This window comes from Halteromyces radiatus (genome assembly GCF_025201355.1).
Source record: "Halteromyces radiatus strain CBS 162.75 chromosome Unknown BX664scaffold_2, whole genome shotgun sequence".
NCBI classification, from domain to species: Eukaryota; Fungi; Mucoromycota; class Mucoromycetes; order Mucorales; family Cunninghamellaceae; genus Halteromyces; species Halteromyces radiatus.
The window spans coordinates 4,241,271-4,264,255 of record NW_026251688.1 but is presented as its reverse complement, the minus strand read 5'-3'; the positions used below and the strand labels follow the sequence as shown (position 1 = coordinate 4,264,255).

Below are 22,985 nucleotides of genomic sequence, written 5' to 3'. Positions count from 1 at the left end.
GATCCACTTTTTATTCATCTGATAATCGTAATAATAATAATGATAAACAAGTAAAAGAAATGGTAGCATGATGAATGAAAAAAGAATTTTATTGAATACAAAGAATGATGTTGATGAAGAGAATGATCTTGTAAAATAATAATAATAATAAATGATAAAATGCTAAATAAAGATAATAATAATAACTAAATAAATACAGTGATGAATGAAAGAGAGAGGAAAAAAAATAACAATAATAATAGTAATAAACTAGTCAGACATGGCGTCCATATCATCTTTATCATCTAAATCCACTTTTTGTCGCTTGTTGATTCTTCCACCATGGCTTTCTTCTTTTGCATAATGTTTTCCAGTCTTTTCCCGTAAGGCATCGACACCTTCATCTTCTTCCGCCCATTCCAACACCAGATGACGACCGTATAAATGGATACTAGACATGTGCTCATAGACATTCTTGGCTTCTTGTTTCGTCATAAAATCCAAAAATGCAAAACCACGATGACCACCATTGAATTTCTTGGGTAGTCGTAATGATTTCAATTGTCCATATGCACTAAAGAGTTCACGCAAGTCTTTGGCTGTTGCTTCAAATGGTACATTGCGTACAATCAACTTGGTAGTATCCATTTTCTCCGTCTTGATTTGTTTTTTATTATTAGCTTCATGATGAGAGAATTTTAGTTGAAGAGCATGACCATCTAGTTTGTATCCCTATAGATCAAAAAAAAAAAAAAGTATGAGGATATGAAAAAATCCATTCCTATTTCACCTTTTTTATTATTATTATTATTATTACCTGCATGGCATCTAAAGCTTTTTGAGCGTTCTTCTTATTGTTGAATTCCACAAAACCAAAACCCATACTTAATGGTTTACTTGGATTCTTAGGATTGGGTTTGACATTGATACGAGAAGATCGATATCCTTCAATACTAGCAAATACCTTGCGTAAACCTTCAGCAGTTGTTTCAAAATTGAGATTCTTGACAAATAAGGTGGCCACAGCAGAAAGATCTTCATCATCGTTGTTGGCGCTTGATTTCAGTTGTAATATATCAGCAGAAGAGTTATCAATTGTCTTTGCATTCGTTTTCTTAGCATCAGAACTGGAGAGATCAAATTTATCCTTGAAAATTCCCATAGGTGCCTTTTCCAAATAAATCAATGTATCCTTGAATCGACGATAAGCCAACGATTGGAAAGCACGACGAGCTTCGCTTGGTTCCAAGAATTCAACCACAGCCATTGTTTTCGCAGGAGGAATCAATACACGTCCAAGTTCACCGAATTTACCAAACAGACCTCGTAATTCTTCTTCACTGGTACCATAAGGAATGTTTTTGACCAAAATCACTGTTTCACTACGTTCTTTCTTACCAAAAGTGTCAAGTACGATGCCATGTGTTTCAAAGAATTCCTTGGTTTCTGAAATGATTTGAGTTTCTGCCAAGGCCAATCGAACAGCAACGTTATCAGCTTCAGCATTTAAGATATCCGATTTGGCAACACCGAGACGATCAGCAATGGATTCAGCAATAGCATCACTCTAAAATAAATAAATATATGTCAATTTTCAAACCTTTTTTCTTATATATATATTGAACTTACACTCATATACAATGAGTTCCAGTTAAAGTCATTTCCAGCCAAATTTTTTCGTTTTTGTTCCTTTTCCTTCTTGACCGCACTGAGTTTTGATCCATTGATACCATAGATTTCTTCTTCCTTGGATACTGGTTTTTCTTTTGCTGGTAAAATATGTAAAAGTCGACCTTGGAATTCCTTCATATCAAGTTCTTTATAAGCGTTAACAGCATGTTCAGGGAGTAAAAAGAGGATATAAGCATAACCTTTGGGTTGTTTTGTATCTTTTGCAATGGGCATATGAACCTAGAAATAGGACAAATTACATTACAGTTTCGTCATCAATATCATGTACTCTATTTTTTTTTTTTCAATCATTTCTTACCTCGGACAATGGTCCATATTTTGAGAATGTTTCCCGAAGATCTTCTTCTGAGCACGAATAGGGGAGATTTCGAAGAAATAGTCGACCAGTATCTTCAATCAAACTGATATCATCCGATTTCTTGTTTTCTTGTTCCATGATTTGTTTGGCTCTTTCTGGAATATCATCATTATCTACCATTTCTGTGTCTTCCTTATTGTTATCATCATCATCACCAATATCCTCATCATTATTATCGATATTCTTGGTCGTTGATTGATCTTTCTTAATGGAAGGTAATTCATCATATAATTCATCATCAGAATCATGAATGGCAGCAGCAGTAGATTTCATTACTTGAGTATCTTGATCCTGAGAAAGTTTGGAGTCAGTATAGGATTTGAGAGTAGCTAGATCATCATTTGTCCAAGTTTGTCCTTTTGAACGTGAGGTCATAACATCCAAGTATTCCTTTAACTTTGGATCTTGTTCATCAGCTTTAAGTTGATTAATATGTTCGATCAATTTTTCTTTTTGTTTTCGAAAGGCATCAGTTTCTTCAACTTGGAATTCAGATTTACTAGCAGTTTGTTTATTGGCACCAGTAAGGCGAGCATGAGCTGAAGTTCCTTCTGTATATTTACTCCAACCACGTGGTATATTTTCTGAACCATACTACAAAATAATAATAAAGTAAATATAGTTTGTTTATGTTATAATAAACTAAAAGAAAAAAAAAAGGTTCTTACAGGAATGGCTTTTTCAACGATAATCTTTGAGGTATTGATAAATGTTCCATTAAAGTGATTCAAAGCATCTTCTGCTACTTTGTTCGATCGATAACCAATAAAACCAAATCGTCTAGATTGACCCGAACTAAGATATATAAATAAAAAAAAAATTGAATAACAAGTAAATCTAAAGAAAAAAAATCTTTTTTTTTCTTACCTTGTTCGCATAAGCTTTGCATCGGTTACTTCACCTTTCTTTGCAAAGTGGGCTCGAAACTTGTCTTCAGTCAGATCTTTTGGTAAATTTTTGATAATCAAACGAGACCTACATAAAGTAAATGTTATCAATATATTCTTTATTTGATCCAAATTGATAAAACTTACATTGAATAGTTTGAATCGAGAAAGAAAGAGAAGAAAAAGGAAAAAAAAAAAAAAAAAAAAGTAACCTTTCTCTTACTGAAATTAGGTAAAAATAGTCACATCGCTGGTATTTTGGGCTCTCCAAGAACCTACTTTATTTTCAGTCAACCATTTAGGCAGGGTCAACTTTTTTTTTCTTTCCTTTTTTTTTTTTTTTTTTTTTCCTCAGTCTACCATGTCATTACCCAACAAACTTTTATCAACAACAAATAACGGAACTGGTGCTTTTATACTTCAATGTCGAAAACTTGTTTTTAACTATTGTGAACATTGGGGTAGTAACAAGGGCATGGTGTAAGTTTTTTTTTTCCTTTTTTTTTTTTTTTTTTTTTGATATCCAATAGAAAATCTGACATTTTTTATATTTAGGAATTATATCAAGAAGGATCTCGCCAAATTTGCTAAAGAAAATCCTCATATTGAAATTGTCGTACAACAACGAAAAGCCCATCATCCTATTATTCGTGGACAATACTGTAAGTTTGTTCATATTGAATAATTTGTATCTATGATCTAATATGTAATTTATTATATATAGTGAACGGACGAGAAAAGGTTATTTGCACACGAAACATGGCACCCAATGAAATTGCAAACAAGGTCAACTTACTTCGAGATTCTAGTGGTGAAAAATTAAAGAACCTTACCAAGAAACCTGTTATTTCTACAACTGAAAGTGTACGTGGTATTTGGTCACCTTTCCATTCAAACCCTCATTCTATTTAGATTATACATGATTATTCCTTTTTGATCTTTCGTCACATATTTCATTCTTTTTTTTTTTACAACCTTTATATATTACTGTAGATTATTTTATGTCAAATAAAAGTGTTTTTTTTTTTTCAAAATAATAATAATTTTATTGTAATATGTGTATATATATAACTATCAGGGACCATTGATATTTTTAATAAGCTTTAATAAGGATTGGTCAAACTGGTCAGATCGAATAGGCATTTCAGGGGTATGGAATGGGTTTTTCATAACAAAGTCGCTATAAATATCATAAATACGTTTCATATATGGATCGACATTGTTTTGTTGAGGTGCTGTAATCAGAAGAAACTTTGAACCTATAGAAAAAAAAAGAAAAGGTTAGATGAAATAATAATATAAAAACAAAAAAAAAAATCCATCTTACCAGTCAATGTTTGAAAGCAGTATAATTTGAATTTTTCAGCTTCTATCATTTCGATACCTGATGAATTGTAAAGTGGTGATATCTTGGAAGTAATGGCGTGTACACTATTTGACAAGAAAATGATATAACAAAGGTGAATTAAAAAAAAAAATAGTATATCTGTATAAAACTTACCCATGAAAAGTACCAGCTAGTACAAGATATTCATTACTTGAAAGCTTTGCAAGGTTATCAGAAAAATCTTTTTGATAAACAAGTCCACCTGCTTTGTTGACAATGTAAAGAGAATATATCATAAATATATATATAAAAAGTATGTATGAAGAAGAAAAAGAAAGAGAAAAAAGAAAGGCGGAATATGAAATAATATGTAGTTGCCTTTTTTTTTTCTCTTCCTCTTTTGGATTGCGAGAGCGTATTGATTGTCAATTGGGATCATTAGTAATCAAATCTAGATATAGATCTATCTGTTATACGTATATTTGAATTTTCATCAAAATATGAATAAAGAGGTTATCTATTTATAAAAGATCAACAGCACTGACACGAAAGTTGAAATGTTATCCAAGACGGACTGCGAAAACTTATTAAAAAAAGTCTCGCGACACGCTTCTTTTCTTTTTTTTTTTCTCTTTCCCCATTTTACCATTTATACAATACCATTTTATGGCAAAGGGATCATATATATCAAAGGTCAATAAAAAGAAGACATTACAACAAACAACTATTGATTTTCAATCGACAACATCCATTCCATATACCCCTATTCCTCAACAGCAAACCCAATGGCGTATTATCCCTATTTCTGGTGTTCCTGTACGATTCCCTTTCCAACCTTGTAAGTTCATGTAGGATATAAAGGGATAATTCATTTATTATATTATATATACTTACTCTATAGATCCTGCACAGATCCAAATGATGGCAAAGGTATTAAACGAATGTAACTTGATGATGAATTCGACCCTTCATGTATATTTATATTTTGTATAGATCTTGAAAGCTTTGAAGGATGCAGATAATGCTTTACTCGAAAGTCCTACTGGTAAAAAGGGGGAAAAAAAAAAAAGAAAGAATCAAAAGCAACCTTAGATTATTGTCCCACTCATTTTTGTTTATTAGGTTCTGGGAAATCACTTGCATTACTTTGTGCGACAATAGGTACCTTAGATCTTACTTGTATGCAAAAAGAAACTCATTCATTCTTTTGTTTACCTTTTTTTTTATTAGCTTGGAGGGAACATCAGGTTCAAATTGCCTATGATAACTTGAAAAAGGCCCAAGAACAAGAACAAAATGCTAGTCGACAAGCCTGGAATGATTATATAGAAACATGTAGCAGATTACCTGTCATACAAAAGCAACAGAAAAAGTCAAACGAATTATCAGCTATTACTAATGTACAAACTATCAAGTCTACTGAAGATGATGATGATTTCCAACCTATCCCGACAGTCAAACGTCGACGGTTACAAAAAGACACAAAATCATCAACGCCTGATATACTAGAAAAGAGCACAAACTTATATCAGGGTTCAATAGGTGACAATACCAACAACAAAAACGATGATGATGACGATGACAATCACCTGCTTGATGAAAAGCATACTACCAATGGAATATCAAAAGTATCAAATTCAATAACAAGTTCCAGTCAATCTTCTGCAATACAACGAAGTCTTGAAAAGATACCAAAGATCTATGTCTGTAGTCGAACGTAAGTTGGAAGAGGAAGAAGAAGAAAAAAAAAAAGAAAGGTTAAGGATCATACGGAGAATGATAACATTCAGATTTTGTTCCTAGGCACAAGCAAATTGAACAACTGATTGGTGAATTGAAAGAACTGACAAATTATAGACCTAGAATGACAGTGCTTGGTAGTCGAGAACAACTTTGTGGTAAAAAAAAAAAAAAAAAAAGTTTTGGAATTAAGTAAACAAGATAGAAAGAAAGAAAATCTAATCAATTTAGTTGCATACAGTTCACCCCAAAGTATCAAAATCCGCTAACAAGAATGATGACTGGTAATACAATTCATTCTTCCCTACTCATGATTCGCTCATCTTTATATATATACATATATTCGTATTAGTACATCTTTATTGGATACCGCCAGCTGTGTATATGCAAGACAGACAAATCAACTTTTAGGTCATGCCACTGTACGACCAAGCAATAGAGCACTTTGGGATATTGAAGATATTGTTAAATTGGGAAAATCCACTAGAGGTAATTTTTTGTCACAGCTTGATATAATACGATGACAGATATAACGTATCTCTTTATTTGTTTTATAGGTTGTCCATATTACGCTACACGTTCCTTGTTTGAAAATGCTGAAATTATCTTTTGTCCTTACAACTATGTGATTGATCCAAGTATGACACACACAAAAGAAAAGCTTACTTATAGCATCTATTCATTTTTACTTTTATATATTTTTTAATACCCAAAATAGTCATTAGAAGAATCATGGATATCAAGGTGGAAGGAAACATTATTATTTTCGATGAAGGTATAGACACACACACACAAAAAAAAAAAAAAAAAAAAGAGTCAGATCCTGATCAAAATTACCTTTTTTTCCATTCATCTATCTCTCTATCGATAGCTCATAATATTGAAGATATAGCTCGATCTGCAGGGTCATTCGAAACTACTGAAGCTGATCTGAAACGAATACAAAAGGAACTCAATCAAGTTATTCGGGGGCAACAATTACCAAATGATCATAATACGGTTCTGTTTGTAAGTTAAATAGAGTAGTTTATGTCATGTCAAGCTTTGTACTCATCCATTCTTTTTTTTTGCTCTTTATTTATTTATCTATTAGGTTGTGGATACTTTATTGGAATGGATTATAGAGCCAAATAACTCATATTCTATCAAGGAATACGAAAAGCATGTTCATATGTATGTTCTTAAGAAATCAATAGATTGATATGAAAAAAAAAGGATCATACTAAATAACATTTTCAATATCTTTCAATTAGATGGTCCGGTGCACAGATTATATCCAAATTGTCCGAGTTGCATATCAATCCCACGACATTTGAAAGCTCTATCCAACCGGCGTACAAAAATATCAAGGCACATACAGAAAGAATCATGAACGAGGCTGAAGACAAATCGATATCAACAACTGCATCTATTGGTCATGGTGGTGGCAGCAGTAGTCAAGGACATGATAAGCATACGAGAGAATGTATCACTACTTGGGCACTTCGACAATTAGATGGTAATAGTAGAACACTTCAAACGTAATATTTATCTCTATATTTCAACCAATGGACTTGTAGGACTCTTTATGGTATTCAATTTTTTATTCCAAGATGGATTTGATCGATCATTTGATTACAGCATGGCTCTGATCAAAAAGATACACAAGGCTTCCAATTTTGTTAAGGGTAAGCAAATTCAAATTGGATATGGCTCTTTTTTTTTTATATATAATTTTGTTATATAACAAGTAGCTTGTATTCATTAGATGCCTCTTGGGTATATAAACTTGGATTTTGGTAAGGAAAAATATATATATATATATATATATATGTATATATGTATATATTACTTTAAAGAACTCCACTCATCGTCTGTTCTTATAGGTGTCATGACCCTGGTGTCGTCTTTCAGGAACTCTCCTCAGTTGCACACTCGATGATCTTGACTAGTGGTACTTTGTCTCCGGTAAAATAGAGAATGATTTAATCAACTAGTGAGATTCTAATATTTTTCAATTTTTTTCTTTTTAGCTAGATACTTTTGCTACCGAACTAGATACAAAATTGTAAGTAAAAATGAAATCACTCAGTACAAGAGAGAAAGAGAGTACTAACCGTCGCTATATACTGTTTTTTCTTTTAAACATTTACTTTCTAGCACTAGTGTACTTGAAGCCAATCATGTCATTGATTCATCTCAAGTATGGGTTGGTACTATTCCTGTTGGGTAAATTGAACAACACCTTTTCTTATGAAACTATGAACTAACATGTCTTCTTTTTTTTTTCTCTCTCTATAGTCCAAATGGTACTCATCTCAAAGGGGTATATTCTGTTGTAGAAACATTCAACTACCAAGATGATATCGGTCAAGGTAAGATCAGTATACTTTGGAGAGGGAGGATGATATTATAGTCTGAACCAGATTTACTGATATTTGTATTTGAATAGCTCTTCAACACATTGTCGACACTGTTCCCTTTGGTGTTTTATGTTTCGTCCCATCTTACTCAACTCTAGACAAGCTTATCAAACGATGGAAGGTGAGTCAGGAAAAGATATATCTAATGATGGCAAATAAAGATAGGTTAACTTGATTATCGTCTCTTCTAGGCCACGGGTGCTTATTCAAAACTGGAAGCAAAAAAGGTCATCTATATAGGTACGTCTTTTCATCTCTACCTGAGAATGGTTATGGATTTGATAACGCCATCCTATTTAATTATTTATTTATTTATTTATTTATTATTTTATTATTTTATTATTTTTGGGTTGATGAATCACTACAGAACCTCAAGGTGACAATAAGCAAACTTTCCAATCTCAACTTCAAGGTTTTTATGATACGGTGAAACAAGCTGAACAACAGTCTAGTGGATGTACTGGTGCACTCTTTTTTGCTGTAACTAAAATAGATACAAGAGATGGATTTATGAAATAATTATTCATTATCATTTTTATTAGGTGTATCGAGGCAAAATTAGTGAAGGAATCGACTTTAGCAACAATGATTGTCGGGCAGTAGTAGCGATCGGCATTCCTTATCCAAACTTGTACTGAAAGAACGATCAAATGCATAAATGTTTATACACTGATATGATTTCCTTTTTTTATATATATAGAAAAGATACTCAAGTATCATTAAAACGATCATACAACGACAATAAGAAAAGGCGCTATCCCTCACGAAGGATCATCAGTGGTGATGATTGGTATACAATTCAAGGATATCGAGGTAAAAAAAAAAAAAAAGGGGGGGGGGAACATTAATGGTATTTATGACAACCAATTGACATTCTCTTTATTTTAGCTATAAATCAAGCATTGGGTCGATGTATTCGTCACAAAAAGGTAATAAAAAAAAAAAAGAAAGAATATAAAAAAAAAAAATACACACATAAAGACATAGGATGCTTCATTTGACTCAAACTCTTTTTCATGATCTCTTTTTGTAGGATTGGGGTAAAAAAAAAAAAAAAAAAAAAAAAGAACTGCGGAGTGTTTTTCGACAACGGGTGGCTTATAACACTGTTTTGCTTTTTTAGGTGCTATCATCTTACTGGAGGAAAGATTCAACGAAAAGAAGAATATCGAAGGACTATCGAAATGGATCCGCAAATTGTGCAAGATACATGATCAAGGTTTCGACAAGGCTATAAAGGATTTGCAGACATTTGTTCAAGGACGAATGGACATTGAATTTGGATACAATGTAGACATTGACCAGTAGATATATAGATATGTATTATAGCATAGATATTTGAATATTTTCATTTACATTGATTTTATAATAAAAACAGAAATAAATTGTCCCCAAAAGTTTCCAAAACATAAAGTCAAAGATAAAGTAGACTTAAAGAAAAGAAGTCTACTAAATCCTATTCTTGAAAAGAATGCTTTATCTATATAAAAGGAGCCGGATGGAGGTATAAGTAGTCTTGTATCTGAATGACTCAAGCTCAGTCAATAAAGTATAGTCATATTCGAAAATAAGACTATTGACAAAGGATCTAAGGCAGATACTACTATGATAAAGAAAAAAAAAAAAAAAAAAAGGAAAAGAAAAAAAAAAGACCTTTTTATGTACATTATCATACGGAGTCTTAATGCTTGTGACGATGGAAAAAAAAGGAACATGCATCGACAAAAAAGGAAAGCATGAAGAACCTGCTACATCAGGAAAAAAAAAAATGTCAGAAATTGGACATATGATCATGGACGATTTTCCTATAATATTGTCAATCCCAATGGAACAGATGATAAAATTACCCCATTTCCTATATTCACCACCCATCATCATCGATCAGAAATTTCATCGTTATCTATCTGTCACTATCCAACATGCATTTCTCACTATCAATCAATACTGTAACCTATCACTAATCAATCACTAATCATCAATTACTCTATAATCCAAGATAAAATAGTTGTAACGCTAGAGGAATCCATGTTGTAAGGATTATAAAATAATTAGTCCAAACGAGTTTTTTTTTTTTATTATATGTTATCAGTCGCAAAAAAAGAAAAAAAAAAGTAAAAGGTAGAGAAGAATAAAAGGATTACGGGAGGTTCCATAAACTATACTACTCTAGCAAACCTATTTGAGATGTGATACTAAAAAACCTGTGATTCTTGACCAAGCCAATTCACGTACAGATTGTTCATCCAATTTGGGATCAATGTCCTTGCTAACAAATCCAAGTTCCTTTCTCTTTTGAATCGCCCAAGTATCTTCATTCAAGAAAGCATGACCTTGTTCAGGATATCGATAAAGAGTAACATGCTTGAGATGATGTAACTTGCGTTCGAGTTCATCCACTATAACAAAAAAATAAAAATAAAAATATAAAAAAAAATGATAGAAAGAAAGGATGATGAATACAAACATGTCTTATTTTGATTTTTTTTCTCTCCCTTTTCCATTAGAACTTTGTTACCTGCAGCAGGATCACTGAATCCAGCCATAGTGTCCTATTTAAAATAAAATAAAAAAAAGGATCATCAATCTCCAAATCACTATATATATATATATATATATATATATATATATGATTACCTTTCCACCGAAATGACCTTGAATGGCTGTAGCATCAGTTATCTTGGTAACATCAAAATTATCAGGTGGAATACCATAACATGCAACAGCAGCTTGAATGGGGATTTCTACTTGAGCAGCATGAGAGGCAAGTGCTAAAGATAAGGCACCACCCATACAGAAACCCATCACACCGATTTTGCTACATATATATAGAGAGAGAGAGAAATCAGTAGATTTGCATAAATTGTGGTAAATCATAAAAAAAAAAAAAAATACGTACGTGTATCCTTCAGTACGAAGTTCTTTTGTCAATTGTTCAAGTTCTTGAATAGCTACCTTCCAGTCTAGATGATTCATCAAATGACTAGCTTCCTATTTGTGATCAAAAGATGGCAAATTATTTTGACACACTTCTATTATATAATTTTTTTTCTATTTTCTATTATCTATTTGTTCTTACCTCTGCAGTCAATCCAACTTTGCCTTTGTACAAATCAGGAAGTACAACATGAAGACCAGTAGCGTCAGAGACATGTTGGGCATGAGCCTTGATAGTATCATTGATACCCCACCTATAAGAACAAATAAACCCCATTAGCAATGAAACTTTATAAAAGTGACTTTACCATTCTTGTAGAACCTATTGAAGTCAATAAAAAAAAAAGTGAGTAAACGCGTTTATTACAATAAATAAATAAGCTTACAATAAGAGCAGCACCGTCAATCTTTTGGACAGAGGTTTTGGGTTCGTATTTAAGTACAGTGAAAGGTAAAACCATGATGAATTATATTGGATAAAGAGAAAAAAAAAAGAAAAAGTCAGAGAAATTGTTTAGCAGGCAAAATAGGAGCGCGCTACTTTTTTTCTTTAGTCATTTGTGACACCGGAATTGCTTTTCGCCGGTGCAATGCTTGCTCTTTTCCTTTTTTGGATACCTTTTCTTTTCTCCTTTCGTACAGTAGTTGAAAAGCGACATATTAACCCGTTAAATATATATAATCAAACAACATGATATGATAAGAAAAACAATGAGGAAGTGTAAAAAAAAAAAAATTCAAAGTTGGCGAACATTTTGTCTTTTTATTATCAAAACGAGACTAAACTAATCATCATTCATGATCTAATCCTAAAACTGCATACTGGCCACTAGTTGTTGTGATAGCCCCTTTGTCACTGGCATTGTCATCAGTACCACTGTAGTCGTCATCCGTAGATTCATTACTATCCGTAGGAGAATATTCTTGTTTGGCGTCCGCTTCTTGTACTTTCAGTTTTTCGTATTTCGTTGTGAAGAAGAATCCAGGTGGTTTAAATGAGAGTAGAATCCGACCATCAGTTGCAAGTCGAAGTATAGCATTGGCAGCTATTACAGAGAGAGAGAGAGTGTGTGTATGTGTATGTGTGTATGAAGGTGAGATGAACGATCATACTATACTTTTTTTTTTTTTTTTTAGAGAATACTTACCTCGATAGACATCAGGTCTAGCAGCCTTAGCAGTATAAAATCCACGTTGATCTGCATATGATTCACAAATCATCCATGCAGTCCATTGTGTCATACGAGCATTTTCCAGATCTGGAGGAGTGAGAGACAATACTTTTTCCAAAGGGATTCTTTCAGCCTAGTAAAAATGAATAAATATGAGACACTGTAATTTTACAAAATGGAACAACTTTCTATTACCAGATATTGGATAACACTATAAGGTTCTTGTACTTGTGATATAGGATACATACCACATAAAATCTAAAATAACATACATAATGTATTTGAAAAAAAAAGAGAGAAATGTTATTTCCAAAATAAATAAAACCTACATGCTGTATTCTAAGTTTTTTTTTTTTACCTGTAAGGATCTTGGTAAAAGCGATGGAAAGACCAAGCCAGGAGAATCACATAAACGAACGTTTTCACATAGGTGGATAGTTTGAAAGTGTTTGGTATGTCCTTTTTGATAAGAAGATGATAAAAAATAAATCAGATGTGTATCATTTTTGAAAACAATGTAAATTTTAGTATACCAACTTACCAGGAGTTCTACTTGTGCTGACGACAGTACGTTGCATAATACTGTTGATCAAACTGCTTTTCCCGACGTTGGGATGACCAACAAGTCCAATGGTGATGTAATCCTTATGTGGTGTAATATCTTGTTGAGTGATGTCCAAAATGCCGCTAAACTCGTCCTCTGTTGATAATAAAGTAAAACCCAAATGAATGAATAGATATCATATATATGTATATATATCTTTTATTTTACCTAAACCAGCAGTGCTTCCAGTATCACTAATATCATCATCTTGATTGTCATCATCATCATCATGATTCATTGTCTTGTCACTATAACGTTGTATCAAACCTTGCCAATCGACATGTACACCATGCTTGATTACTTGTACATCCTTACAACATTTCAGGACATCCCGTACACCTTGCGCAGAATAATATCTTTTCCTTGGTCGTTTCACTCTTGATTTCAAGGCATCTGAAAGAAAATTAATAGAAAGATAAAAAAAGATCATATGATTCTTTTATAACTTACATGTAGTTGTATCATCAATAAGTTTTTCATCATTTGGGTAGCAACTGAATGTCGCCAAGTGGAGTTCAGGGAATTGTTCTTCAAAGTACTTTTGCCAGGCAAAAACTGTAAAGTCTGAAACCAAGTCAACCTAACATTCCCATTAAAATAATATAGGGCTCAGTTTTGAATTTATGCTTAGAATACCCTTTTTTTTTTTTTTACCTTATTGAAGACACCAACCATTTTACGTTGAAGTTTCTTTGTTACATAATGATAAAGAGAAACTGGGAAATGTACCAATGGATTTCGAATATCCATTACTAATAGAATCACATCACTGATTTCAAGTACTCGCCACCTAATCAAAAAAAAAAAAAAAGGTTAAGTTGATCACAAACTCAAATCATTATATTCTTCATTTTTTTATTATTCTTATTATCATTTTAATCCTAGTCTTACAATTGTCGCCAGACTTCCAAATTTTGTTCGAACCAACTAAGTTGTCTATCATTTTGTTGATCATCACCATATTGTTCGTAAACTGATCGTTTCCATGCCTGGAAATATTCTTCTTCTTGTTGTTCCACCTGTTCTTTGGTCATTTCATAATTCCATTGTGGTCGTACCGGGAATCCAATCGATGGCTTGCATTGTTCCACACTTACTTCTAATGAAGTCTAATCGAATCGACATAAGAGAATAAATATAAATCAATGAATTAAGATTACAATTTGTATTCAATTTTTAATTATTATTATTATTATTATTTTTGTATACCTTTTCAAGTCTATGGAAGGGTTGCATGCTTTTCAAACGGGCTTGTTCAATGGCTTTCGGTGATAGTTTTTCAAAAGATGAGAGCAATCTATATTATACAACAGGAAGAGAAATAGTCAATCAGATACCAAACGACGCGGTTCTAGATAAATCGTCCACCTATTTTTTTTTTTTTTTACTTACTTTTTTGTTCGAGGATTGCTACTATCCAAACCGAAATCAGTACAGGTTGGTGTTTGATCATTAGAAGATACAAAAGATTCGGATAATGAAGGTATTGATTTAGAGGCATGTTGAATATTGGAAGGTCGATCTTCGTCAAGCCAGTAACCTAGTGAGAGTGAAGATTAAAGCATCTTTTTTTTTTAATTTGTATCTTTTTTACCTTCTCTTGCTTTGCGAGCTTTCTTTTCTTGTAATTGTGCTTTCTTCTTTTTGCCACTAAATGGTTTTTTTCTATGAGCCGACATACTTAATAGTTTGCAATAAAAAGATTGAAAGAAAAAAAGAAAAAAAACAGTAGCGAAGCAAGGTCCTAGTCAATTCGCTTTGAGATTTTATACCGGAATTCGAATTTGTTGCATTTGGGAGGAATGTTGAGTTCCTACTTCTTGGTATCATAGTCAGGTTTGTACGATGGATGATAAAAACCGGTATATCAAGATAGTGTACGAATGTCACATAACAAAAGGAGAAATCAAAAGAAAAAAAAAAATAAAATAAAAAGACCAAGAAAGAATGTTTTATAAATTTTTTTTTTTTGAGAATATTAAAAATAAAGGGCAGTCAATACTTGTTCATCAACATTGTTTTCATCTACGTGTAAAAAGAGTGATGAGAAACAGTGCAAAAAAAAAAAAAAAAAAAAAAAAAAAAAAACAGATTTTTGATGGCGAAAACCATCAAACGAGTGATTTAGCTAAGATTATTAAGAAGAAAACTACAACAAAAAACAAAGAGAATTTATATTGTTCATAAATCCATCATCCATCCCATCAGCCATCATCATCCTCATCCTCCCATCATCCAACATCATCATCCAACATCATCTGCCCACCATGATTCCACTCATTGTTCTGATCATAACGCACGGACTAAAATCACAAATGATAGAATATCAAGAAAAAAAAAAAGAAGAAGAAGACAGATGAGTTTTTCATTGTTTATTAATAGAATAGAGGAAACTATAATCTAAACGCTTTCCAAAACAGGGGGTTCAACAAAGTCCTTGGTGATCTTGGAACCAACTTCTTCAGCAGCAGCGGCAGCACCACCGTGGAGAGCCAAGAGTTGAGAAACATCGAACTTGGGAGCCTTGAGGATCTTGACCTTACGGATGTAAGTGTTTTGAAGAGGGTAGATGGATTGAGAAGCCTTTTCAATACGAGCAGCAATATGATCTTGAGCAGATTGAGAAGCAGAGGAGGTCACCTTGGTCACCAATTCCTTCAAGTCACAAGCACTGGTTTCTTCAGCCATGATTTCAAACATCTTCTTACGGATGTCACGGATTTGAGCAGATTGGGCGTAGGTGGTCTTCTTGACTTGGTTGCGACGACGGGCAGTGAAGGCAATTACAAACAAGCGGACGAGGTAACCATCAGTAGTCTTGATGTCCAAATAACATTCAATAGTGGATTGCCACTTCTTGACCATGGAGCGAAGCTTGTCAGAGGTCATGTCCATACCATAAAAGTTGGTCAACAAGTTCTTGCCTTGGACTTCATCCACCTTCAATTGGATCTTACGGAAAGCGCGGGATTCATCCTTGGACAATTCTCCAAGAGACACTTCGACAACACGGCCGTTCAAAGAATCGTTGGCGTTGCCTAAACAAAAAAAAAAAAAAGAAAAGAAAAGAAAAGAGAATTATATTGAATAACCATTGTTTCCAAATATATATATATATATATATATATATATTCAATCTTGAAGTAATACTTACGGAGACCTTGAGTACGGTTGACCAAAGTCTTACCGACTTGACGAACATCGAACATGGAAGGGGCCTTGATGTCGTACCAGTCCTTACGGGTGAAGGGATCGACACTATTATAAAAAAATATATATATATATAAAAACATGAGATTGATCCTTTTCGAGAATTATCATCCCTTTTCACCCCCATTTCGTTGATTATTGGATTATTGCTGTCATTGTCGTTATTATTGTTGATGTGTACTTACACCTTCTTCTTCAAACCTTTCTTGCCTTTGGAAAGGCGCTTGTTTTTACCGACAGCTATAATCAAAAAGAAAAAGTGATTAGATCTCTATTTTTTTTTTTTTTACAAATTGGAATGGGTTATATTATGGACGGATGGATGAATAGATGGATGGATGGATGGATGGATGGTATGATATTCTTCAGTACTTACCCATAATGGACAGATGTAATTAAAGAGGAAGATCTAACCAATGGTGCTGGTTGCCACCGCATTATCAATATTTTTTTTTTTCCTCTCTACCACTGCGCTTCGGAGATAGAAACTAGCTCGCTGGCCAGATCCTTTACCAGTGCATTTCCATAGCAATATCAACAATAATAATAATTACTGTTGTTGATAGAAATAAAAGAAGGACGGATGAACATGAATATAGTCTTTTATCTTTATTATCATTGTCATCATTCGATATAACATATTTCATGAATGAAATGTAGAATTAACTTGAACTTCGTCATCGGCTTTTTTTTTTTTTTAACGTTGGAAACTCCGGGGGGTTGAAGAAAGTTCTGGTGCTCTTGGAGTAAGAAAAAAAAAACGCGTTTTTCTTCCTTTTTTTTTTTTCTTTCCTTGTCCTTTTCTTTTCTTCTTTATTTGAAATATCGTTATATTTTTATTAATAACTATCATGCCTCTCCATCCTACTGTACTTTGGGCTCAACGCGCTGATTTGATTTTTTTAACCGTTGATCTTATTGACATCACTGTAAGACTTTCGACAAATGATGAGAATAATAATAATAATAATAATAATAATAATAAACTTGTTTTGTTCATAGGATCCCAAAATTAACTTGACGTCTGACCGCTTCCAATTTAAAGCTAAAGGTGGAAAAGAACAAAATGAATATGAATGTGAAATCGAATTTCTCAAGTCTATTAATGTCGAAGTAACTAAACCAAAAAAAAAAAAAATTGAAGCTTGATGGAAGTTAACCAACTTTTTTTTTTTTTTATCATATTGATAGAAATCCACACAACATTTGACTGCTCATAATTTGTCTATGACTATCTATAAGGCTGAAGGAGCTGAAGGTTATTGGGATAAGCTTCAAAAGGGTGGTAAACTCAACTTCCTCAAGACAGACTTTAACAAATGGCGAGATGAAGATGATGAAGACGATGAAGATCCTATGGCAGGTATGCCTGGTATGCCTGGTATGGGCGGTGGTATGCCCGATATGGCTAATATGATGGGTGGTGCTGGTGGTATGGATTTTTCTCAATTCCTCAACAACCCTGAATTGCAAAACATGGTAAGATTATCCTCCCTTTCTTAAACACATAGATTTGTACTCATTTTATGATTTTTATTATCGTAGGCTGGTGGTGACGAATCTTCTGATGAAGAAGAAGAACAAGAAGGTGAAACCAAGGCTGCTGGTAAGAGGAATGAAAAAAGAGAAGGAATGAAGATATAATAATGGAACGTTATGATAACTGATTTATTCTTTTTTATTATTATTATTATTATTTTATTCTTTAGAAGAACAAAAGTAGATTGGATACGTTAGCCTTTATATATTATATGTTTTTTATTTTTTTTTTTTTTGATACAATTTTGTCTCGTACACTATGATCTTACTTATTCAATAAAACTACAACCTTTTTTTTCCCTTTTGTTGGTGAAAATTTATTGATGACGATGATGATGGATACATATTCAACATAACAATGAAAAGATATGAATATGTGTGTATGTAAAAAAAAAAAAAAAAAAAAAAAAAGAAAAAAAGAAAGAAAAAAAAAAACTATTTATTTGAATGTAGACTAACAAAAAAAAAAAATGAAGATTAAACTAAATCTAACAATACAACAATAACCTATTTGATCTTGGCAATACTATGGACCATTTCTTCCTTGGAGATCAAATGGCATGTTTTTTCCACCAAATTCAGTAAAGAGTTGATATCGCTTGACCAGTCGTTCAAAATATGATTGGCATCCTTCTTGACTTGGAAAGAGATGATGCCAGCAGTTCGATCAATTCTTGCATGAATTGTCTTGGAGACAACTAATTTGGATAAAAAGTCTTCAGATTCCTTTTCGTTCAGATCCAGTAATTGAGTCAGTCGTTTAGTAGTAATACGTGTGTAGTATTTGGCAATCACCCGAATGTTATGTTCAATCACACGATTGTGTAATTCCTTCCAACGTTTCTTTCCTTCTTCTGTTGATTGACTGAATACTTCAGTTTGGTGTAGAGTTTGACCATAAGTTTCTTCAATACGAGGCCATCGCATCAATTCAACCGATACAAAGCACTTGGCCAATTCTCTATTTTTTTTAAAAAAAAAAAAAAATAATAATAGTCAGTCATTGCCTTTCTAAAGTAATATAATTAACTTACTGATATAAAGGAACATCTGCCAATTTTGTATCTTGATATATTCTATGTAACAAGTCGGATTGTTCATTGTCATAAGGTGATAATACCACAAAGAGGATAGCCCGTTCCAAAGCATGTTTCCATTTACTTTCATCTTGTTGAATAGAATCAGAGTCATATATTTGCTTATAAAACTTGTGTACATTAAGGTATTGTTCTTCGTGTAAAGCATGTCGAATCATCAAGTCATAGAATCGCAATTTCAAATCCTAATCGATAACAGAAGAGATGAGTAATGTTGATGACGATATATATAAAATCACTTACTTCATTTTCTTTTTCTTGGAAGAATTTGGCATTGATTTTTTTGGAGATGATTTGAGTACGGACATAATCATGTTTGGCTAAACACAGTCTCATTTGTTCTAGGATAAAATCGGTCTTTTCTCTTTTTTCCATTGATCCAAATGTTTCAACCTATAATAAAAGGTAACAGAAAAAAAAAAGTCAATATCATTTTCTCTTTTTATTCCAATTCATTATTATTTATTCTTACTTGAAGTTCTTGAAGAATATCTGCAGCTTCAGACATTTTGCCTTCATCTTCTTTGATTTTTGATAACATACGTGTGATTCTTGCCCGTTCCACTTCAACATAAATCTATCAGAAAAATAAATTAATCATCAGGACGAAATTAAAAGCTTTTATATTTTACCTTTCCATCAGTAACAGAACGAAGAGTATCAATTAATTCCAATTTAGTGTCCATATCAGGTGTAGTATCAAGATAACCCATTGCTTCTTGAACCATTTTCGTAGTGGCCTAAACAAGTCAATAAAAAAAAAAAAAGATCAATATTTCAGCTTTATATATTCAAATTATTATTTGTTATACTTACCACTTTGAGTTGACCATGTTTCTTGGATAATAAGACGATCTGCTCATTCAAAAGCTTCCAATCGTTAACATCGCGACAAAGTTTAATGATTTGAACAAGAATACGACCAGTAGAATTGGGATCGGCAGCCTAACATATTACAAGATAATGTATGAACAAAAGAGAATCAAAAGGATGACATGACTTACGTTTCGAGCTTGTTTTTCCAAAGACAATAACTTATCAATAGCTTCGTTTAGTTTTCCAGTCTATAAATAGAATAAAAGTAATCATGATAAAGCTTTCTTTCTAATAATCATACTTCCCCTTGTACGCGTCACCATAGACTACATCCGTTCCTTTTCTTTATTTATTATTATTATTACCTTGGCCAATGACTCTGTTTCAGGAATAAGAGCATCGACTTGTGGAGTAAAGTCTTTTTCCATCTTTTCTAATTTGCCGTCAGACATGATCGTTGAATAATATCGTTATATAATGAAAAGTAAGAAAGAAAAGAGTGACAAAAAAAAAAAAGGCCGGTGTCTATTCAAAAAATTCTTACGTTGGCAAACTACGTGGACGTCACAGTGAGTTGACTACAAAAGAAATTGGAACGGACATTGAATTTATCTTCTTTTGGTTTCTCCAGTCAACACGTTTCTTTCTTTTCCTTAGTCTTTTTTCTTTTGAGTTCTTTTCTTCTCTCTATACTTTCACCTCTTTGATTATTTTTTGACCATTCTATCCTTTTAATATGGTAAGAAAAGAATTTAAAAGAATTAAAATGGTATGTTCACATGGAAACTATCTATTTACAAACTTGATGCATCTATTCTAGGCACAGACAGCAACACAAACCATAGAAACTCATCATGAAGATATGATTGTAAGTAGAAAAAAAAAAAGGGTCCTTTTTGACTTTGCTATCATTTATATCTAACCCATCTTTTTTCTTTTTTTTTTTTTTTGAATGATACTTATTCCACTAGCACGATGCTCAATTGGATTATTATTCTCGTCGTCTTGCCACAGCTTCATCCGACAGTACTATCAAAATATTTAATGTTGAAGGCGACTCTCAGCGGTTAATCGATACCTTGACTGGGTAAGCATATCTTCTTTTTTTTTTTTTAAATATATTCATTTTGCTTTCTTTTATTTGGCCTAGACACGATGCACCTGTTTGGCAGGTATCATGGGCACATCCAAAGTTTGGTAACATCCTTGCTTCATGTTCATATGACGGTCGTGTATTTATTTGGAAAGAACAAAACAATGTTTGGTCAAAGATTAAAGAGCATACTACTCATACTGCTTCTGGTAAATACTTGATTTTATAATGTGAATGATAAAAAGAATCTCATTTCTTTTGATTTTTTTTATTTATCTATTTAGTGAATTCTGTATCTTGGGCTCCTCATGAACTTGGTGCCATGTTAGCTTGCGCATCATCTGATGGCAAAGTATCTGTTCTTGAATATAGAGGTAAATTATAACCAAAAAAAAAAAAAAAAAAAAAAAAAAAAAGATGATGATTGAATTTTTGTTTCGTTCATTTTTTTTTCTTTTCTTTTTTTTTTTTTTTTTTTTTGGTAGATGATGGTTCTTGGGAAACATTTGTTATTGATGCTCATGGTATAGGATGTAATGCAGTGACATGGGCACCAGCTGCTGTTCCTGGAAGTCTTGTTCATGCAAATGGTGGTAATTTAAATGTGATGAAAAAATTAGTCTCTGCTGGTTGTGATAATTTGATCAAGATTTGGACTTGGAGGTAAAAAAAAAATCTAAAAAAGGCAAAGAGAATGGATCCTTATTTTATTTTTTCTATTTTTTTTTTTTTTAATTTGAAAACAAAAAGGGATGAAAGTAAATCATGGCAAGAAGAAGAAATTTTGGATGGACATTCAGATTGGGTACGTGACATTGCTTGGGCTCCAAATGTTGGTCTCCCTAAAAGTTATTTGGCTAGTTGCTCTCAGGTACAAAAAAAAAAAAAAATATTTGTTTTCATAGATGATTAACAATTTCTTCTATGTTTGTAGGACAAAACGGTATTAGTTTGGATTCAAGAAACACCTGGATCAAAATGGATAAAGAAAAGTTTGAATGATAAGTTCCCTGATGTTGTTTGGCGCGTTAGCTGGTCACTTTCTGGTAATGTTCTTGCTGTATCTTGTGGTGATAATAAGGTGACATTATGGAAAGAAGATGCAAAAGGTGAATGGAACTGTATTCAAGAATTGGAAGAAAGTGCTTAGTATAGTATAGCTTAAAAAAATTTAGTTTGGTATAGTTTAGGTTAGTTTATTATTACTATTATTTTTTTTTTTACATATACAAGTTGATATTTGTTTTATTTTGTGTGATATATTATACAATAAATTGATGATATTTGATAGTTTATTATTATTTATTATTATTATTATTAAAAAAAAAAAAAAGAGAGAGAGAGGGAGTAAGACTTTTTATATTATTTTGGGCATTTATTTTGATCTTTTATGGGAAGAGAAGAGGAGGAAAAGATTTCTGTCTCCATATATGTATAAGGAGAAAAAAAAAAAGATGTCGATCTTATATAGGTGTGACAATAAGGTAGAATTTTTTTATGGTTTTATAAATGATTTTGTAGTTTTAAGTACAAAGAAAATATATAATAAATATTATTTGTCTTGGCAAATGGTTAAAAGGATGAAATGATGATCTCCCCTCCTATATTCAGTTAGGATCAAGTAATTTGTAAAAAGACACTAAAATGGTTATTTTTGGTCACAGAAAATCTCTTTTGTCCAATCAAATCTTTTAAACTTTACCTGTTTGAATTTCCGTGCAAAATGAAAGGTTTTTATTCTCAGTAGTAGATCTTTTTTACCAAACTTTCTTTTTTTCTTTCTTTCTTTCTTTCTTTCTTTCTTTCTTTTTTTTTTTTGATTTTCTTTTTACATTCCCATATACACCTTTAAGGTGTTATTTATCATCATCATTATTTTATTTTTGTATTATTTTATTATTTTATTATCAAAATGACATATCAAATGTTGACCAGTTCTTCGGATTTACAACAAATCAAGTTCCGTTATACTATGGCAAAATGGTTAACGTCTATTAGTATGATGGCTGTGGTTCTTATGGCATTTTATTCTTTATTTTTTCCAGGTAATAATCAAAAACAACAAAAAAAAAATTATGTATATATTATATGAAACATGAATTATTAACCACTATTTTTTTTTTTTTTTTGGTTGA

At 32.2% G+C, this 22,985-nt stretch overlaps 11 protein-coding genes across 11 annotated transcripts; 5 read left to right on the top strand and 6 right to left on the bottom strand.

Moving 5' to 3' along the window:
* Nucleotides 1-71: 71 nt before the first annotated feature.
* BX664DRAFT_293484 (uncharacterized protein) lies at nt 72-3,072 on the bottom strand. The gene is made up of 7 exons (XM_051542050.1): nt 3,064-3,072; nt 2,897-3,004; nt 2,698-2,824; nt 1,970-2,623; nt 1,609-1,890; nt 797-1,546; nt 72-711 (listed from the first exon to the last, which is right to left on the bottom strand). Coding segments are annotated over exons 1-7 (2,385 nt in total). The 5' UTR covers nt 3,066-3,072; the 3' UTR covers nt 72-249.
* A 198-nt stretch (nt 3,073-3,270) lies between these two features.
* Nucleotides 3,271-3,952, top strand: BX664DRAFT_293483 (thioredoxin-like protein). Its single transcript, XM_051542049.1, has 3 exons — nt 3,271-3,396; nt 3,472-3,578; nt 3,641-3,952. Exons 1-3 carry the CDS (start codon nt 3,278-3,280, stop codon nt 3,826-3,828), a joined length of 414 nt encoding a protein of 137 aa, XP_051404001.1. The 5' UTR covers nt 3,271-3,277; the 3' UTR covers nt 3,829-3,952.
* On the bottom strand, nt 3,934-4,655 carry BX664DRAFT_293478 (Sybindin-like protein). Its single transcript, XM_051542048.1, has 3 exons — nt 4,418-4,655; nt 4,244-4,347; nt 3,934-4,175 (listed from the first exon to the last, which is right to left on the bottom strand). The coding sequence occupies exons 1-3, from the start codon at nt 4,537-4,539 to the stop codon at nt 3,991-3,993; spliced, it is 411 nt and encodes a 136-aa protein (XP_051404000.1). The 5' UTR covers nt 4,540-4,655; the 3' UTR covers nt 3,934-3,990.
* A 769-nt stretch (nt 4,656-5,424) lies between these two features.
* On the top strand, nt 5,425-9,023 carry BX664DRAFT_258614 (uncharacterized protein; the record flags this gene model as incomplete). The annotated part of the gene is made up of 19 exons (XM_051540556.1): nt 5,425-5,960; nt 6,047-6,141; nt 6,225-6,267; nt 6,336-6,472; nt 6,541-6,621; nt 6,702-6,758; nt 6,855-6,991; nt 7,077-7,156; nt 7,237-7,481; nt 7,543-7,650; nt 7,731-7,761; nt 7,849-7,930; nt 7,996-8,030; nt 8,123-8,191; nt 8,264-8,337; nt 8,415-8,506; nt 8,577-8,625; nt 8,753-8,865; nt 8,928-9,023. 19 exons carry the CDS (start codon nt 5,425-5,427, stop codon nt 9,021-9,023), a joined length of 2,160 nt encoding a protein of 719 aa, XP_051403999.1.
* BX664DRAFT_327203 (helicase C-terminal domain-containing protein) lies at nt 9,010-10,013 on the top strand. Its single transcript, XM_051544373.1, has 4 exons — nt 9,010-9,198; nt 9,274-9,314; nt 9,419-9,425; nt 9,509-10,013. The coding sequence occupies exons 1-4, from the start codon at nt 9,036-9,038 to the stop codon at nt 9,691-9,693; spliced, it is 396 nt and encodes a 131-aa protein (XP_051403998.1). The 5' UTR covers nt 9,010-9,035; the 3' UTR covers nt 9,694-10,013.
* Nucleotides 10,014-10,430: 417 nt separating this feature from the next.
* Nucleotides 10,431-11,820, bottom strand: BX664DRAFT_327200 (dienelactone hydrolase). Its single transcript, XM_051544372.1, has 7 exons — nt 11,706-11,820; nt 11,628-11,641; nt 11,462-11,573; nt 11,282-11,373; nt 11,020-11,200; nt 10,901-10,934; nt 10,431-10,781 (listed from the first exon to the last, which is right to left on the bottom strand). Exons 1-7 carry the CDS (start codon nt 11,778-11,780, stop codon nt 10,561-10,563), a joined length of 729 nt encoding a protein of 242 aa, XP_051403997.1. The 5' UTR covers nt 11,781-11,820; the 3' UTR covers nt 10,431-10,560.
* Nucleotides 11,821-12,052: 232 nt separating this feature from the next.
* BX664DRAFT_327193 (uncharacterized protein) lies at nt 12,053-14,812 on the bottom strand. Its single transcript, XM_051544371.1, has 12 exons — nt 14,690-14,812; nt 14,488-14,635; nt 14,305-14,392; nt 13,987-14,204; nt 13,750-13,885; nt 13,546-13,675; nt 13,264-13,488; nt 13,033-13,191; nt 12,850-12,950; nt 12,687-12,749; nt 12,468-12,624; nt 12,053-12,365 (listed from the first exon to the last, which is right to left on the bottom strand). The coding sequence occupies exons 1-12, from the start codon at nt 14,772-14,774 to the stop codon at nt 12,112-12,114; spliced, it is 1,764 nt and encodes a 587-aa protein (XP_051403996.1). The 5' UTR covers nt 14,775-14,812; the 3' UTR covers nt 12,053-12,111.
* A 683-nt stretch (nt 14,813-15,495) lies between these two features.
* On the bottom strand, nt 15,496-16,706 carry BX664DRAFT_293471 (40S ribosomal protein S1; the record flags this gene model as incomplete). Its single annotated transcript, XM_051542047.1, has 4 exons — nt 16,682-16,706; nt 16,491-16,545; nt 16,250-16,353; nt 15,496-16,133 (listed from the first exon to the last, which is right to left on the bottom strand). The coding sequence occupies exons 1-4, from the start codon at nt 16,683-16,685 to the stop codon at nt 15,496-15,498; spliced, it is 801 nt and encodes a 266-aa protein (XP_051403995.1). The 5' UTR covers nt 16,686-16,706.
* A 374-nt stretch (nt 16,707-17,080) lies between these two features.
* BX664DRAFT_327189 (HSP20-like chaperone) lies at nt 17,081-18,036 on the top strand. Its single transcript, XM_051544370.1, has 3 exons — nt 17,081-17,234; nt 17,308-17,418; nt 17,497-18,036. The coding sequence occupies exons 1-3, from the start codon at nt 17,157-17,159 to the stop codon at nt 17,806-17,808; spliced, it is 501 nt and encodes a 166-aa protein (XP_051403994.1). The 5' UTR covers nt 17,081-17,156; the 3' UTR covers nt 17,809-18,036.
* Nucleotides 18,037-18,263: 227 nt separating this feature from the next.
* On the bottom strand, nt 18,264-20,270 carry BX664DRAFT_378360 (PCI domain-containing protein). Its single transcript, XM_051548823.1, has 8 exons — nt 20,123-20,270; nt 19,946-20,005; nt 19,758-19,886; nt 19,574-19,681; nt 19,414-19,518; nt 19,185-19,334; nt 18,879-19,126; nt 18,264-18,805 (listed from the first exon to the last, which is right to left on the bottom strand). Exons 1-8 carry the CDS (start codon nt 20,207-20,209, stop codon nt 18,352-18,354), a joined length of 1,341 nt encoding a protein of 446 aa, XP_051403993.1. The 5' UTR covers nt 20,210-20,270; the 3' UTR covers nt 18,264-18,351.
* A 152-nt stretch (nt 20,271-20,422) lies between these two features.
* Nucleotides 20,423-22,145, top strand: BX664DRAFT_327186 (vesicle budding-like protein). Its single transcript, XM_051544369.1, has 8 exons — nt 20,423-20,496; nt 20,578-20,625; nt 20,729-20,844; nt 20,908-21,059; nt 21,135-21,224; nt 21,336-21,513; nt 21,601-21,721; nt 21,785-22,145. The coding sequence occupies exons 1-8, from the start codon at nt 20,494-20,496 to the stop codon at nt 21,998-22,000; spliced, it is 924 nt and encodes a 307-aa protein (XP_051403992.1). The 5' UTR covers nt 20,423-20,493; the 3' UTR covers nt 22,001-22,145.
* The last annotated feature ends 840 nt before the right edge of the window (nt 22,146-22,985 follow it).

Bases quoted from the DNA above. Each gene is read 5' to 3' on its own strand.
- BX664DRAFT_327186 (XM_051544369.1), top strand. The intron at 21,060-21,134 runs GTAAATACTTGA...TTATCTATTTAG, and splicing joins TACTACTCATACTGCTTCTG to TGAATTCTGTATCTTGGGCT. The intron at 21,225-21,335 runs GTAAATTATAAC...TTTTTTTGGTAG, and splicing joins ATCTGTTCTTGAATATAGAG to ATGATGGTTCTTGGGAAACA.
- BX664DRAFT_293478 (XM_051542048.1), bottom strand. From the start codon at position 4,539: ATGATATATTCTCTTTACATTGTCAACAAAGCAGGTGGACTTGTTTAT. The intron at 4,348-4,417 runs GTAAGTTTTATA...CTTGTCAAATAG, and splicing joins CTAGCTGGTACTTTTCATGG to TGTACACGCCATTACTTCCA. The intron at 4,176-4,243 runs GTAAGATGGATT...TTTTTTCTATAG, and splicing joins CTGCTTTCAAACATTGACTG to GTTCAAAGTTTCTTCTGATT.
- BX664DRAFT_327200 (XM_051544372.1), bottom strand. From the start codon at position 11,780: ATGGTTTTACCTTTCACTGTACTTAAATACGAACCCAAAACCTCTGTC. The intron at 10,935-11,019 runs GTAATCATATAT...TATTTTAAATAG, and splicing joins AAGGTCATTTCGGTGGAAAG to GACACTATGGCTGGATTCAG. The intron at 10,782-10,900 runs GTAACAAAGTTC...TTTTTGTTATAG, and splicing joins ATTCAGTGATCCTGCTGCAG to TGGATGAACTCGAACGCAAG.
- BX664DRAFT_327193 (XM_051544371.1), bottom strand. From the start codon at position 14,774: ATGTCGGCTCATAGAAAAAAACCATTTAGTGGCAAAAAGAAGAAAGCA. The intron at 14,636-14,689 runs GTAAAAAAGATA...CACTCTCACTAG, and splicing joins AGCTCGCAAAGCAAGAGAAG to GTTACTGGCTTGACGAAGAT. The intron at 13,192-13,263 runs GTAAAATAAAAG...TATTATCAACAG, and splicing joins TGGAAGCACTGCTGGTTTAG to AGGACGAGTTTAGCGGCATT.
- BX664DRAFT_327203 (XM_051544373.1), top strand. From the start codon at position 9,036: ATGCATAAATGTTTATACACTGATATGATTTCCTTTTTTTATATATAT. The intron at 9,199-9,273 runs GTAAAAAAAAAA...TCTTTATTTTAG, and splicing joins TACAATTCAAGGATATCGAG to CTATAAATCAAGCATTGGGT.
- BX664DRAFT_327189 (XM_051544370.1), top strand. From the start codon at position 17,157: ATGCCTCTCCATCCTACTGTACTTTGGGCTCAACGCGCTGATTTGATT. The intron at 17,235-17,307 runs GTAAGACTTTCG...TTTTGTTCATAG, and splicing joins TTGATCTTATTGACATCACT to GATCCCAAAATTAACTTGAC. The intron at 17,419-17,496 runs GTAACTAAACCA...TCATATTGATAG, and splicing joins TCAAGTCTATTAATGTCGAA to AAATCCACACAACATTTGAC.
- BX664DRAFT_378360 (XM_051548823.1), bottom strand. From the start codon at position 20,209: ATGTCTGACGGCAAATTAGAAAAGATGGAAAAAGACTTTACTCCACAA. The intron at 20,006-20,122 runs GTAATAATAATA...TTCTATTTATAG, and splicing joins AAACAGAGTCATTGGCCAAG to ACTGGAAAACTAAACGAAGC. The intron at 18,806-18,878 runs GTAAGTTAATTA...TAAAAAAAATAG, and splicing joins GCAGATGTTCCTTTATATCA to AGAATTGGCCAAGTGCTTTG.
- BX664DRAFT_293483 (XM_051542049.1), top strand. From the start codon at position 3,278: ATGTCATTACCCAACAAACTTTTATCAACAACAAATAACGGAACTGGT. The intron at 3,397-3,471 runs GTAAGTTTTTTT...TTTTATATTTAG, and splicing joins GGTAGTAACAAGGGCATGGT to GAATTATATCAAGAAGGATC. The intron at 3,579-3,640 runs GTAAGTTTGTTC...TATTATATATAG, and splicing joins TATTATTCGTGGACAATACT to TGAACGGACGAGAAAAGGTT.
- BX664DRAFT_293484 (XM_051542050.1), bottom strand. The intron at 1,891-1,969 runs GTAAGAAATGAT...TCCTATTTCTAG, and splicing joins AATATGGACCATTGTCCGAG to GTTCATATGCCCATTGCAAA. The intron at 1,547-1,608 runs GTAAGTTCAATA...TATTTATTTTAG, and splicing joins GGAACTCATTGTATATGAGT to AGTGATGCTATTGCTGAATC.